This window comes from Temnothorax americanus, unplaced genomic scaffold (genome assembly GCF_048541705.1).
Source record: "Temnothorax americanus isolate GAGA-0224 unplaced genomic scaffold, ASM4854170v1 Scaffold44, whole genome shotgun sequence".
NCBI lineage: Eukaryota > Metazoa > Arthropoda > Insecta > Hymenoptera > Formicidae > Temnothorax > Temnothorax americanus.
In genome coordinates, this window is record NW_027509591.1 from 494,288 (window position 1) to 510,000 (window position 15,713).

At 30.4% G+C, this 15,713-nt stretch overlaps 2 protein-coding genes across 21 annotated transcripts in view; one reads left to right on the forward strand and one right to left on the reverse strand.

Moving 5' to 3' along the window:
- LOC143903155 (uncharacterized) overlaps nucleotides 1-15,713 on the reverse strand; it is a 368,826-nt gene that overhangs the window by 317,732 nt on the left and 35,381 nt on the right. Inside the window, exons 1-2 of one of the 20 annotated variants that reach the window (XM_077416610.1) lie at nucleotides 6,955-7,396; nucleotides 6,634-6,744 (exon numbers count right to left, since the gene is read on the reverse strand). The exons of 18 other annotated variants lie outside the window; for them this stretch is intronic. In XM_077416610.1, the coding sequence (XP_077272736.1) occupies nucleotides 6,634-6,659 (26 nt within the window). In that variant the 5' untranslated portion in view covers nucleotides 6,660-6,744; nucleotides 6,955-7,396. Of the gene's footprint in view, nucleotides 1-6,633; nucleotides 6,745-6,954; nucleotides 7,397-15,713 lie in introns of those variants that run through there. One more of the 20 variants, XM_077416611.1, reaches the window with a different exon arrangement.
- Nucleotides 1-15,713, forward strand: part of LOC143903171 (uncharacterized) — a 188,981-nt gene that overhangs the window by 112,618 nt on the left and 60,650 nt on the right. The gene's annotated exons all lie outside the window — the stretch shown is intronic.

The following is a 15,713-nucleotide window of genomic DNA, read 5'->3' on the forward strand; positions in this document are numbered from 1 at the left end:
AGACCCAGCATGACTGTGTCGTGACAAACGCCAGATCTACTATCGCCGTCGGTAAAAATGCGCTCAATCTGCCACTGGTCGGTACACTCGAGCGCCTTATATCACATTTTTACGAGTATTTTGTTAGTCCACATATCAAATCGTGGCTTATTAATCGCAACACATGATGAATATGCTTTTTGAAGATGAATTATTAAAAACTTCTGCCTAGTTTAATAAAAATCCGCAAATGGTCAAAGATATGATCAGGGTCACAAGTAAGTGCGCGTGCGTTTACCTTAAATAAGAAATATATTGAAATATAATAGATATACGATTTGATAACGGATCGAAATGTAGATGTTTTAGAATAAAATGTAGATACAATATGTAGGATATGTAGGATATACAAAATTTCCTTTACTAAATTTCTTTTACTCATCTTAAGAAATAGCAAGCCTAGACAGCACACGGATATCCGATAGACATCCATAAGACGTCTTTTAAGGATATTGAGGATGTCCATAGGTCATCCGTTTAACGTCTATTAGACATTTTTTAACAGATCTACTATGGACATCCATAAAATCTGTTTATGAAATTGGTGGACATACTTATATCTTTAAAACATGTTCACAGGATATCCTATGGACGTCCTATAGACATGATAAAAGGAAACATCCAGAATTGTAATTTACATTAAAAGGGTAAAAAAACAATTAAATGTATAAATATTTTAAAATAATGTATTTATTTTAAAAATTATATAAAATATATACATATATGTATGTATATATGTATGTATCCACACACACATACACGTATTGTTAAACGTATTGCACACGCGTATTGCAAATTAATTAAAAAAAAAACAGCAATTTGTATAAAATAGTTATAAAAACTAATGTTGAAATTTTAATAAGAGTGTTTACTCAAAATTTGTAAAAAAAAATTCTCAGATTTTCTAAAAATTTTACTCCAACTTCATATTTTTGCATTGTTTTAAACAAAAATGATTCAAAATGAGCAAAAATAAAATAAATTCACAAATTGCATGTGCAAATGCAAATGTTCACAATGAAGAATGTTTTTTTTTTTTTTGCTTCTTTTCCTGCCCTTTCTTTTGCACGTCTCAGCCAAGTTTTAATGGCTTGCTCAACTTTTTTTCAATTTTCCGCTGTTTTACACACACAGTAGAGCACTTTTTAAATAGAGAAAAAAAAACATAATATAGACATAATTATATATTTGAAATATAACTATAGTTATAGTTATTATATAGGGTCTCTCTAAAGTCTGACCCAGCCCCCTGTACCCCAGTAACAGCTTTAGATATGGCAAAATGTTTTAGATAAAAGTTGTAGGATATTAAAGGGCGGGACAGATGATAAAAATATGGAATTGACTTTGAGTGATTTTTTCAAGGCCAGGTCAATGTGATCTATGTTTTCTTAAATAGAATATCCCATTTTTTATTGCATATTCTTGCCCTTGTCAAGACGTTTTCAAAACACTATAATGAAGCTCTCTTTTATTAAGAATTTCCTAAGATATTTTAAATTTTGTTATATTTTTAATATAAAATATGAAATATCTCGTCAAGTATTCACTTTTCGATGACTTTATATTTTTATACGCAAAATAATAAAAAAAATCAATTTTTGTAAAAAAAAATTATTTGATTGTATTTTGTAGAAATATTTAATTTTGCAATATTGTAAAATGCAAAAATTAATATTATTATTCGATTCTTTTCATTATTCTATGTAAAAAAATATTAAGGTAAAGTCATCAAAAAATGAATATTTTACGAGATATTTCATATTTTAAATTAATAGTAGCATAACAAAATTTAAAATATGTCAAGAAGTTCTTAATGAAAGAGAGCTTCATTATAGTGTTTTGAAAACGTCTCCGACAAGGGCTACAAGAATATGTAATAAAAAATGGGGGTTTTATTTAAAAAAACTTTGATCACATTGACTTGGCCTTAAAAAGGTCATTCGAGGTCAAGTCCATATTTTCATTATCTGCCCCCTTTTATATCCTACAACTTTTATCTGAAACATTTTTCCATATCTAAAGCCGTTTCCGAGATCCAAGGCGCTGATGGGTCAGACTTTAGAGATACCTTGTATAAAGCACCGACAATACACATAAAAATTTACAAATATAAATCTTTTTTCAGACAAATTTAGACTACTTATGCGTTTTAATTACATATTTAATGTTGTTCAGCAAGAGAGCAACGCAGATGTGATAGTACAAAATATTTCTGACTGAACTGTGAAATTTACTACGTTTAGGTTAGGTTAGGTAACGTGATAGCGTTACTTCTGTAGTAATTTACTCATTTACCTGGAGTGAATTATAAGTTTATACTACAAAACCCCGTTTACGCAGATAAATTATCGTTAAGTTACTACAGAAGTAACGCTCGCGTGTAAACATATATATAGTAATTAATTGTTTCGTGCCACGATTGAGGTTATTCGATTTGATTGTAAAAACTGCATATATATAAATTTTAATAGGTTAAAAGGATCTAACTCTTATATATCATTATAATGATATAAAGCCAATGGCACACAATACGATTTTTAGATGTAAAAGAAGAAAAAGGATTACCTTTGATATAAATAACGTATATAATTTTCGACGTGATCGATATGAGATCCCGGCCTGCCCGACCATAAAAGGAAACAGAAAAAGATCAGGGGGTCGATTGTGTATCTTGAAACAAGGTGAAAATTACAAAAGTGAGGAAGTTTACTGATGTATCTACGATTTCATTTGTCGAAATCTAGTAAAATCTGTTCACTTTTGTAATTTTCACCTCGTTTCAAGATACACAATCGACCCCCAGGATCGGAATTACATGCAGATGGCGTTGGCATAGAAAGATAGCATATGGATATACAAACTTGTCCATTTTGGGATATTCCTACAGTGTCCACAAATGTATATCTGCACTGAGCGCACACGCACACGTACGTATATGCTGTCTCTTTTCAATAGTCTCAAATGCCATCTATCGATGCAAAAGCAACGGTACGTACGGCGACGACGACGACGACGTTTCTTAGTAAGGGCACACGAACATTGTCGTAGCGTCTTACGCCTTACGTGAGAATCTTGCGTTGCACGACACGCAAGCCAATCTTACGGCAACGCACGAAGAAAAGCGTAACTTATATAATCATATGACTACATTTTGAATGTATAGAGTAACTATTGGGAGATAAAAAAAACTATTAAATCATATATTAAGTTGATCAAGATTACGTTTAGATCTTACATAAAGTCAAATTATAGCGATATGAACGTAATTCAATGTAGCAAAAAATATGTTTAAAACATATTTTTTTTAAACAGGAAATTAATTAACTGAACATTGGTGATAATAAATAGAGACTTATATTACAATAATTTAAACGGTAATGGTAATTTCAATCTTATCAAAGAATATATCTTTAAAATATTTTCAATAAGTTTTATATATATATATTCATGGAAGTCTCTATATACATAAAAAAAAGTAAAGACTACCTCTTTACTAATTAAACCAAATTTCCAGTCAGATTAAGTTTTCACTCCAAGTAAATCAAATATTTAATCTGATAGTATATAAAGGTACTAAGTCAATTGCAAAATTGTAGTTAAGAAGGCAATTTTAAAACACACCTGCTATATATGTATAGCAAAAGACAGAAAAGTAATCTTGCCAAGTTTAAAGACATTAATATTAGATTATTATAATTTTCAAAGATCGAAATAACGATTGTATACGGTACTCGATAAGAGACTGATTTGTTAATCATCTTGCAATAAAGACGCATAATGTCGGCATCCTTGCGGAATTCGCGCAACGGAAGTCGGAGCCGAGGGGACGTGCAATTAAAATTGATTACAACCGTTTTCCTAACGGCGCGCGATGAGATTATGGTAAAAAGGACGTAACGCGATCTTCTCGTTGAGAGAAAACAGGCGCTTGTTTGTCAGTCGTAAAATCGTAGTTTAAATATGAAGATACACAACGCCGATAAGCGATATCACGCTGTTTAAATCGGCACGTGACGTCACTATAAGTGATTGTGAGTATTGTGGCGCAAGAGAGGTTCGCGGAAATCTTTTTCATGTCAATCGTGAATGCAACCATATGATATAGGGTGCGATCCACTAGACGCTTTAAACTCTTCAGAGCATCATTTTGTCCTTGTTTAACATTTGATAAACAACAAGGATAAAATGTTCCAAGAGCGTTTGGAGCGCCAAGTGGATCGCACCCAATTTCTATCAGATAACTTAACTATCAAATAATATAGTGTGTAAATATCTTAATATGATGTATAATATTATAAAAATAGTGATGTTTAATTACTGTGCATCATTTTTAATCTTTTCTTACCTGTTCCTTTACTTTCTCTTCCCCCCTCTCTCTCTCTCTCATTCTCTCATTATTTTAAAAATTTGTAAATTAAAGCGTACACTGAGAGAAAAGTATTTGGTATTTACGACTATAATTGCATAATAAAATATTTATGGTTGAGGTTCTTATTTTTATATAGTTATATTATTGCTTTAATATATTAATAAAAATAATCTTATATGTATAGATTTTTCAATTATGATTATTTTCATCATATTTATAGTGCAACTTACTATGCATAAATCAGCAGAAATAGGAAGACCTGAGTATCTGGAAAGAGGAGGAAAAGAAAAATCGGTAACAAGGATAGCAAGATTCAGACTAGGAAACGAGATGCGTGGTGGGAGGTACTGGGAATCAGATGAGAAAAGAAGTTGCAGAGTATGCGAGGCAGAGGAAGAAACTTGGGAGCATACGTTGGAGAGATGCGCGAGGGAGGGGGGCGATGACATGGGAGGGGGAATAGGGGAGAGAGTAAGAAAAATTTTGAATGGCAATGGAGAGGGAGAGAGATGGATGGTGAAGTTGGAGGAGAGAAGAGAAAAACGAAATACAGAGACAGAAAACTGTTAAAGCTATAATATTTTGCTCTGTTTGTTGGATTTGATTTGTATGTATAATTTGTATGAAAATGTATAATGTCTATAGGTATGATATATGTATGTGTAACCATTTCAAGCCGGAAGGCAGAAATAAATATATTCTATTCTACTATGCATAAATCACAAGTTCTAGTGTATAAAACCATGTTATGGTTGAGTGAATGCATGTTAAAGCTATGACAATAATGTAGTATGTAGCTATAATTCACATTGTTAAAATAACTATAAAAATGTAGTTGGCACCAGAAATAACTATAAATTATAGTAAAATTGTAGTAACTGCAATTATTTTTTTCTCTCAGTGTATCATAAATTGGGTGTATCATTTGCAATATTTTTCAAAATATGTTTCTAAATATTGTTCTTGCGATGAAATGTAATGATATAAAGTCGCTTACGATTGCACTCTGCAAAACGTAGAAAACTTCATTAAAAGTGGAAAATATTGTGAATATTTATCATCAATGTAAATAAAATTCTTATGAGAAAACATTACTCAAGGTTTGAAGATAGGTAGCATATATTAAAGAATGCGCGCGTGTATATATGTATAGATACGTGTATATGTATATGTATTTAAGAATTCACAGAATTGCTGCAAAAAAGATCGTTCGAAAGGTCGAACCGTATAATCATCGAATGACGAGGTAAATATCGGAACATCGGACGCAATACATAAACATAATCACAAAATGTGCGACATAATCGTTTATACATATATACATATCGACATTGTAATATTAAATACAAATATTCGTAATATACTTGCGAAAGAAAGCAGTATAAATGTAATAAAAAAATTTTAGTTAGACTCTAATACTATAGTCTATGAACATTAACGTATTATATGATCGATCAAATTCTAATCCAAAAATTGCCAAGGTGATCAAATCGAAATGATTGATAACATTTTTATAGATTATATTTATGATGGAATAAATTGGGACAAGTTTTCTGATGTCGATCTGCGATACGTAGATATCTAAAAATTTTTATCAGTTTACACAATTGTATTAATTCTTATCTAGCTCGAATGCTTCTGTACTCTTCACATTATCCTAAATCTATTATTTATACAAATTGTGTAAAATAAATATAAAATAAGTACATAATTATTTTCATATATAATACAATAATATTATATTATATAAGAGTAATTATATTTATATTTTAAATATTATTTAAATATTATATATATTACAAAAGTAATGCATTATTTATTACTGAAATAATATTGCGTAAAACTAATTAGACATAATTTTTTTTAAATATACGATTATGAGACAAATATCTTAATATGACAATTTCAATAATACATCCTGCAAAGATGTAAATAATAAATATAAATATGCAATTATTTTTAAATATCTTCGGAATATACCAAAGGATAAAACTGCTCGTTACTTTTAATGAGAAATCAATAATAAAATATTAAAAAATTGAAAAAATATAATAATTTGAATAACATTATAATTTTTTAATATACTGCTCAAACAATTTGCAAGTTCCATTTGTTGCTATTTTTGACACGGCAATTAGTTTGAATAAAGTATAAATTATGCTAAAGTGTTTATTTTACGTATATAGGATCACAATATGTCTTCTTCGTAAATACATGCTTACGTCTCGAGATGTTTGAAACATTTCATGCAAAACGTAATCACATTCCCAACAATTCCTGCGTAATTTTTTTATCCAACGTAACATTATAGAAACGATGTTTACCGTAATCAACTGCAAAAAATTAGTTATGTATGGATTTTATATCAGAAAATAATATTTATCTTCGTAACTACAAGAAATAAGTATCACATTTCTTTATATAGTATAATATTCAATACAGTACATCATTACTGTTTCCAGTATAGTGCATTGAATTCTCCTTGATGATAGCAAGATTTTTCAAACGTGTGTTCCCTTAAACAAAATTCTATATAATCTTACCTTAAAATCAAAATCGTATTACTGTCATATCAAGTAGATTACTCCAAAATATTGGACTTGATCACCATAAATTCCACAGTTTACATCACTCGTTGCTCCGGTAATAAACGCGATTGCAACGAATAGTTTTTAAATAGCCACGCGCATTTCCGGCGATAGAGAAAGATCTCACGGGAACAACCGTGCTAAATAGTCCTCAGCGTTTTATCTCTCTGTTGATTACGCAACGATTACATGACACGATAACACGACGTACGATGGTCCGCGATTGTAATAATCACGCGGATTATCGTAAAAACGAGAAATGCGGTGTAGTTATTGCGTTCGTGCGCGATAAATCAACAAATTCACTAAAAATCCACGACTAACTGCGCGAACTGTCGTTTCGCGACTGACCGACACCGACAGACAGGACAGACAGGTAACGGCTTTCGCGCCGGAATACTTCGGCAATTTTCGCCTCGCTCGTTACTCGCCATCGCCGACCAGTCGCTCCGACTTCTCATTGCGTCTTCGGTCACCTTCGCTACCGTTCGGCCGCACTCCGGGTGTGAGCGACGGAAAACATGGACGACAAATCAGCTGCTCGACTCAATTTCAGTTGTTCGCCGGATTTGATGTACATACGTACGTATGTACGTTACGTAGTAAAAATATACAGAGTGTTTCCTAAGTAAGTACAAAAATTAAAGATGTTTCGTGGCTTACTTTAGAAAACAAAATCCTATAAACATATGCTCTAAATTACTTCGTTTTTAAAATACAGGGTGTCAAAGTTAATTGTAAAAAAAATAATTTCGAAAGAAACCGTTTAAAGATATTTTATTCAAATTTAGTATGCGTACATGTATTACGCGAAAAACGATTGTATTAAAACCGTATTAAAAGCTTATATGAATTTATTAAGAATCTTATTAGAATCGAATATGCAAATCAATTATAATTTAAATATGTCATATTTAAATCAAATTAAAGTACCCCATCTTATTTAATCTATATATGGATTAAACTGGACCTTGCTTTGTTAAAATATGCAAAATTAGCCGCATAGACCAAAAGAAATGCAGAGTTAATATGGTTTTAATTTGCCAAATGTGGATTAAATATGGTAATAAATTCAAAATTAATTTGTTAAATATAATCATATATAAGTCAAATATAATCATATAAGTCAAATATAATCATATAAGTCAAATATAATCATATAAATCATATAAGTCAAATTTGTCATATATAAATGTTATTTGATCTTATTAGAATTTTATATAATTTTGTTTTAAATTTAAAATTATACCAATTTAAACTTAAACAAGATTATATAAAATTTTATTTTTTAAGCGTGCTACTTTATTATAAGAGTAGACTTCACGATATAACTGATACAAAAATTGTGTCGTTCCGAGACAGTGTCGTGTCTTCTTGATACCGTTATCTTATAACACTCTTTGTCAAATTTTAATTACGAGAAACAGATCACATTGAATGCCATCTATCGGATACTTTGAGATGCAATATTCTGATCTGATCATATATAATCTTATATGACTATATTATTTTTTTTTTAATTTGAATCAAATATTTTACATGTTAAGTTCGACAAATAAAGAAACAAATTTTACCGCAAATATTATTTAAACATTATTTAAACAAAATTACGTTTTAATAAGAATCAAATTAAAACCAAAGGGCCTAGCGGAATAAGCATGTGAAATTGGCCCTTGATCATACAGAGCTGACATTAATGTCACAAGTTAGTACCAATATGATAAAACTTTCCACTAAACATTATTTAAAAAAATCCACTTTTTTATAAGTTATGCAGGGAGAAAGTAAAATAAAGAAATGTATTTTTCTCGAAAACCACTTGACCGATCTTGATGAAAAAAATATATGTTATGTAGACTAATAAAACTAATTAACAAAAAAATGTCCAAAATGTTTGTCAAAAAAAAGACCAAAAAAAATATTTGAACTTTTTAATATTTTTTTAGGGTGATATTTTTGAGGTACTTCTTTGAAATTTTTACGAAAATTTCTCTTAAAGTGTCCACTATAACATATATTTTTTTCAATTTTTTTTAAATGGTGGAACATAGTTAAAAATACGAAAATTGTAAGCGTCGCGTCACTCCGGCGCACCAGTGCAGTGCCATTCCGCGTTGCGGGTGTTCGATGTAACTTATTTATATACTAGCACATATGTACGTCTGCAATTAGCTTATAATATGTATGCTTTTTAATTTTTATAGTTTCCAGAGTTTACTACGTAGAGGTTGCAGTACGGTTTTAAACTTCTTATTGGGGGCTTTTTTAACGTGAGTCCCCTCGCCTCTCACTATATTTCCGTAAAATTGGGGTGCTTTTTTAACGTGAGTCCTCTCGCCTTTCACTACGTTTCCGTAAAATCAGGGTGCTTTTTTAACGTGAGTCCCTTCGCCTCTCACTACGTTTCCGTAAAATCGGGGTGCTTTTTGAATGTAAGATCTCTCGCTTCTCATTACGCCTTACACCTACGATTTTATTTAATCTTCTTCACTATCACTGTCTATTACTGGAATGTTATTTGTTTTTTTAAACAGATCGCTCAGTATTTCTGCTGGTTTCAAAATTTTCGCTAAATATCTTGCATGAAATAGATAATATATAATTGCAGCAATATGACAGCAGCATCCAATTGTTCGTAGCCCATTAGCGATCTGTTTAAGAAAACAAATAACATTCCAGTAATAGACAGTGATAGTGAAGAAGATTAAATAAATCGTAGGTGTAGGGTGTAATGAGAGACGAGGGGTCTTACATTCAAAAAGCACCCCGATTTTACGGAAACGTAGTGAGAAGCAAAGAGACTCACGTTAAAAAAGCACCCTGATTTTACGGAAACGTAGTGAAAAGCGAGGGAACTCACGTTAAAAAAACACCCCGATTTTACGGAAACGTAGTGAGAGGCGAAGGGACTCACGTTAAAAAAGCACCCTGATTTTACGGAAACGTAGTGAAAGGCGAGGGGACTCCGTTAAAAAAGCACCCCAATAAGGAGTTTAAAACCGTGTGCAACCTCCACGTGGTAAACTCTAAAAACTATAAAAATTAAAAAGTATACATATTATAGGCTAATTGCAGACGTACATATGTGCTAGTAAAGTTACATCGAACACCCGCAACGCGGAATGGCACTGCACTGTGCGCCGGAGTGACGCGACGCTTACGATTTTCGTATTTTTAACTATGTTCCACCATTTAAAAAAAATTGAAAAAAATATATGTTATAGTGGACATTTTAAGAGAAATTTTCGTAAAAATAATTTCAAAGGGGTACCTCGAAAATATCACCCTAAAAAAAAATATTTAAAAATTCAAATATTTTTTTTGGTCTTTTTTTGGCAAACATTTTAGACATTTTTTTGTTAATTAGTTTTATTAGTTTACATAACATATATTTTTTTCATCAAGATCGGTCAAGTGGTTTTCGAGAAAAATATATTTCTTTATTTTACTTTCTCCCTGCATAACTTCTAAAAAAATGAATTTTTTTAAATAATATTTGGTGGAAAGTTTTATCATATTGGTACTAACTTGTGACATTAATGTCAGCTTTGTATAATCAAGGGCCGATTTCACATGCTTACTCCGCTAGGCCCTTCGGGTTAAAGTCGCAATTGAATCGAGTAAAAGTCGCATACAGAACACATTAACTTTTTATTAAAGTCTTATATATAAATATTCTGCATCATGTATGGTTCTGGATCATATATAATCCACATAAGTTATCTTATTAAATACAAATTAAAACCATATTTGATTCGAAGTGTTATATGATCCACATAAGTGATCTAATTAAATTTTAATTAAAGCCCTATTTTATTGTGGATCATATTTAATCTACATAACTGATTTTAATAAGTGCAAATTAAAACTGTATTTAAACAAATATAATTTTAATATAAAATCTGGAATTAATTTGAATTTTACCCAAATTTAATATGATTTAATATGATTTTAGTTATATTCATATTAGATCGTTTTTCGCGGGAAGAACCATTTTTCAGTGGTCCAATACCGATATTGACTTAGTATTGATACACATGATTGTATTTACAATTTTTAATTTCAATTTTTTACTTTATTTCAAAAGCGACGCATTGTTTTAAAAAACACTGGAGGCAGTTTTTGTAGTTTTAATTCAGGAATTTTAAAAAATTGTTAAACTTGGAATAGAACAGTGGCGTACCATTTTCTCATTAAGAAAACTTAATATATTTACGCACGCCCCTGATGGTGGATCTGAAAATGTTTTATCGATACTGAAAGATGGTTCTTAATACCGTGTGTACGCATACTAAATTTGAATAAAATATCGTTAAACGTTTTCCAAATTTTCGAAATTTTAATATTTTTTTCACAATTTTGTGAAAGCCTGTATTTTGAAAACGAATCATAGTTCAGGGCATACGACTAAGTTTACACGTTACTAATTGGGTTTAGTAATATCTATTAGTTATAACTACCGACATAAGATGTCGTAATAAATGTTAGTTAAATTCAATTTTATAACACTAGTTGTTATTACTTTACACCCGTTGACGAAGAGATAAAAACTTATAAATCCGGTTTTAAAAAAATGTGTAACACTAAGCGAGTTTTTACGATTGCATTGCCAAATTAAGATAAAATTATAAAATTATTTCTTTGACAAGATCAAGATTTCAAGATTTCTTTGAATAAGGATAAAATAACATCTTTTCATGTGTGTAAACGAGCATGCGATTAAGGAGTTACAACTACAGATATTATTAAATTTAGGTTTTTTTAATTTATATTATTAATTTAGGTTTTTTAAAGATATTATTTATTATAGGCGTTTTACAACGCCTTGTATATAATGTATAAATAATGTATTGTTCTAAAGTTATTTAACGTTACCCTTAATGCACGAGAAATTAATAAGAATTCAATTTTTTGCAGAGATTAGACAGAAATTGACTCGATAAATTAAAACATGTAAAAAAATGGCGCTATCGATGTTATGTACTATATTTATCTTATATTTAACGTACAATGTACGTACAATATGTATATAATTTTAAATATTACTGATAAAAAAATTGTACAATTGTAATTTGTTTAGTGACATATACAGCATACCAATATTTTTATATAATTAAGATGTTTCATATATTAATTTTTTACATGTATTATATAGTATTATCTTTTCTTAATTGTAACTCTCTTTAATATTAAATATCCTATATTTAAAGAATTTGTAAGAAATAACATAAAAATTATATTCAGATTGATATAAACTTATAAAAATGATTTTTTGGACAAAATATCTTGATGACAAGTCGACTATTAGTTTTTAAAAGTATTTATTCGTAAAATATCATAAAATAATAAAATTATTATGTAAATAAATTATGTATTTTAAATTTTTACCTCACTTCCAAAGAAATATTCTTATTTTGAGAGCCAAAACATGTCACTACTTCAATATGAAAACAAATGAATTATATTACACAGCTTAAAATTTACTTTTATTCCTTAAAATGCTAATAATATACTAATTTTTCTTAAAAAGATAATGTGATTTATGAAATATCTAATCTATAATACTTTTAATACCATACAATATCAGCAGCGATTAAAAAACCACATTTTTCAAGATTATCTGTTTGTACGTGTGCGTATGTGCATACGTGCGCGTGTGTGTTAATATATATATACAAATACATATATTGACATTTTATTCGTCAAAGAATATCTTTGTTATTGCGTGTTATCTTATAGTGACGCCGTTTATAAATACGTTCTATTTTATTGATACATTATATTAATTTATTCATATGAAATAAAACAGCAGTTAAATTCTCAAATTCACATACAGTAATAAAGTTACTAATTTTTTAGAAATTTTACCGATAAACGTATTGATTATTGTATAATATAATAGCTATAATATATAATCACCAACAGCATGTGCATTATAACAAAAATACATCTAATATTTTTAATTAACAACTTAATTAACAATTTTCAATTAACAATAACGTGTTAATATAAATTCATTTTTGCTATGCTTCTAAACAAGATCGCATATCGCAATGTTAAAGTTTTCTTTATAGTTACATAAAAAAACAGATTTATCACTGAGCGCAGTATGTCCCTTTATACGTGAAAGCGGTAAAATAGTTATTACATTTTGCAAAATCATGATAACCTGATTTACGTGGATTATAGGTGCGCGAGAGTAGCTAAGTCACGAATTCTTCGATAGATTACTTTCATCGATTTCGCCATTCGTCGGATGTTATATGGCCGAGAGTAAGGAAATCTACGTAATATCAAGAATCGCCAGTCTGAGAAAGTTGAAATTTCCCAGGTAGTAGAGTGGCGTCAAATGACTCTCTAGACGTCAATTAGACGCCATTAAGACATCTTTAGACGTTATTCTGCTACCTGGGTTGTATGTACATACAATCAGTTTAAAAGTTATAAAAATTTGTACGAGATTAAGAGAAATTAAAGTAAGTATTATATATAATAGAGTCGCGTTATCAAATTTTAAATGCTCTTCTCGAATATTTGTTCTGCTGAGCCTAATTCTATAGGACATCTCGCGAGATTAGCGACAGTATTTGCGTTTGACAAATAAAACATTTATCATGACTTTCAACACGCTACAACACGAATCAAATTGATTGCAATATAGAAAGAAACTTTACTTAAAAAATTGTTCCATACTTTCGACAGTTTTATTAAACATTCAGGGTTTTTTTAAATAAATAAGAAAGAGATATAAGATTTTTACTTTCTCCATAATTCGACAATAGGCAGTGTTTTCTTCTTCTTAGAAGATAATTATTAAATCAGTTAAGCCGCATTTTGAAATATTACCTGTTTTGATTATCTATCAAAATAAAAGTTAAGACTTGAATAATAAATGTAAAAACATTAGCAAGTGTACTTTATATCCAAAACAGTAATATTTTTATTCAAATGTGGTCTTATTTACTCATTTTGACATCACGATATTGCTTTAGATTATTTACAACTTTTTGATAAAAAGCCGATACAAAGGAGTATTTTACTTTGAAATATTCCATATACACACAAAAATCAATAAAATGAATAATTATATTTCTGATTGTGAGAAACCTAGCTATGTCACACATGTAGAAACAATGATAATCGTCTTTCATGAATTTATGACGCAATATTAGATATCGCGATATATTTGATAAAACAGAAAGAGAGAAAGAGAGATTGATTGATTGATTGATAGTTTATTATGTCCAAGCAATAGCTAAAGGGCAAAGAATGAATACAATATGCAATGAACACATGTAATAGAACCCGTTCATGCTCTCTCCCAAACAATACGCACTTAAAACTAACTAATTAATGCAACTTAAAACTAAGAGAATAACGCTACGCAAAAATAACTACAAAAAAAATATAGAAATACAGCAATTCGCAAGAACAAAAGTCCAAAAGACCCACTACTCAGATTCAGACAAAAGCAAATACTCACGAAAAAGGCTTTTGAATAATGCAAGAAAAAATGCAGATGTAATTTTATCGGGAAAAGAATGCCAAAAGTATATGGAAGAAAGTTGGAAGGAATTTCTATAGGTGACCGTTCTGTGAGCAGGAATATGAAAGATTTGAGGAGACAAAGCAGAAAGTCGGTCAGATCTTTTGACTAATGGGTCAAGTGGAGTGAAAAGTTCACTTAAGTACAAAGGTGAAGACAAATAGAGTATCCGATACATCTGACACCCGAGAAAGTACCGCCTTCTGTTTTCCACCAAAAGCCATCCCAGGCGACGCTTATACTGAGTAATATGCTCATCCCGCTGCAAGTTATATATAAATCTAAAAAATGCAGCAGTTCACTAGTCTCTGTACCCTGGTGTTCAGTTCATCACTCAAGCCATGATAGACTAAGCAACAATAATCTAAATGGGGTAGAATTAACGTCATCACAAGCTTAATCCTCAGCTCAGTAGAGAGAGAGTTTTTATTGAATTTCAGCTTGTGTAACGCCCAGTGAACTTTTTGCGAAACATGCATGATATGTTTCCTCCAAGAGAGATTAGATTCAAACCAGACATCTAGATTTTTCACCTCACTAACAAATGGTAATTGTATGTTGTTAACAATTATAGAAGGAAGAAGGTTAAAATCAATGTTGTTGACATTTTTACTACTGCCAAATATAATAACCTTAGATTTGGCAGGGTTAAGTTTCAGACCGTTTGCCGATGCATAATCGAACATAGCAATAGCGTCCACATAGATTAAGTTAAGATTGTGAAGAATGTCGGAAGGTGGACACGCATGATAAATCTGGATGTCATCGGCAAACATCATGTGTTCTGTATTTAACAAGACCTTACTTATATCATTAATATACAGGGAAAATATAGGTGGACCCAGCACAGAGCCTTGAGGTACACCACATAACGTAGATAGCCACGACGAGAAATTACCAGCATCATCGGTCACAGCCTGAGAACGACCCGTTAAGTATGAATAGATCCATATGAGAAAAGGGTCAGGAAAACCTAACTCTTTTAGTTTAATCAGAAGTTGAAGATGCGGGACTGTGTCAAACGCCTTACTGAAATCAAAAAGGACCATAATCATTACCAGCCCACCGTCAATCGCCCTCTTAATGTCATTACTAACACGCAGAAGTGCCGACTGAGTGCTATGACTTGGACGATATGCGGATTGTCTTGGATTTATGAGATCATGCT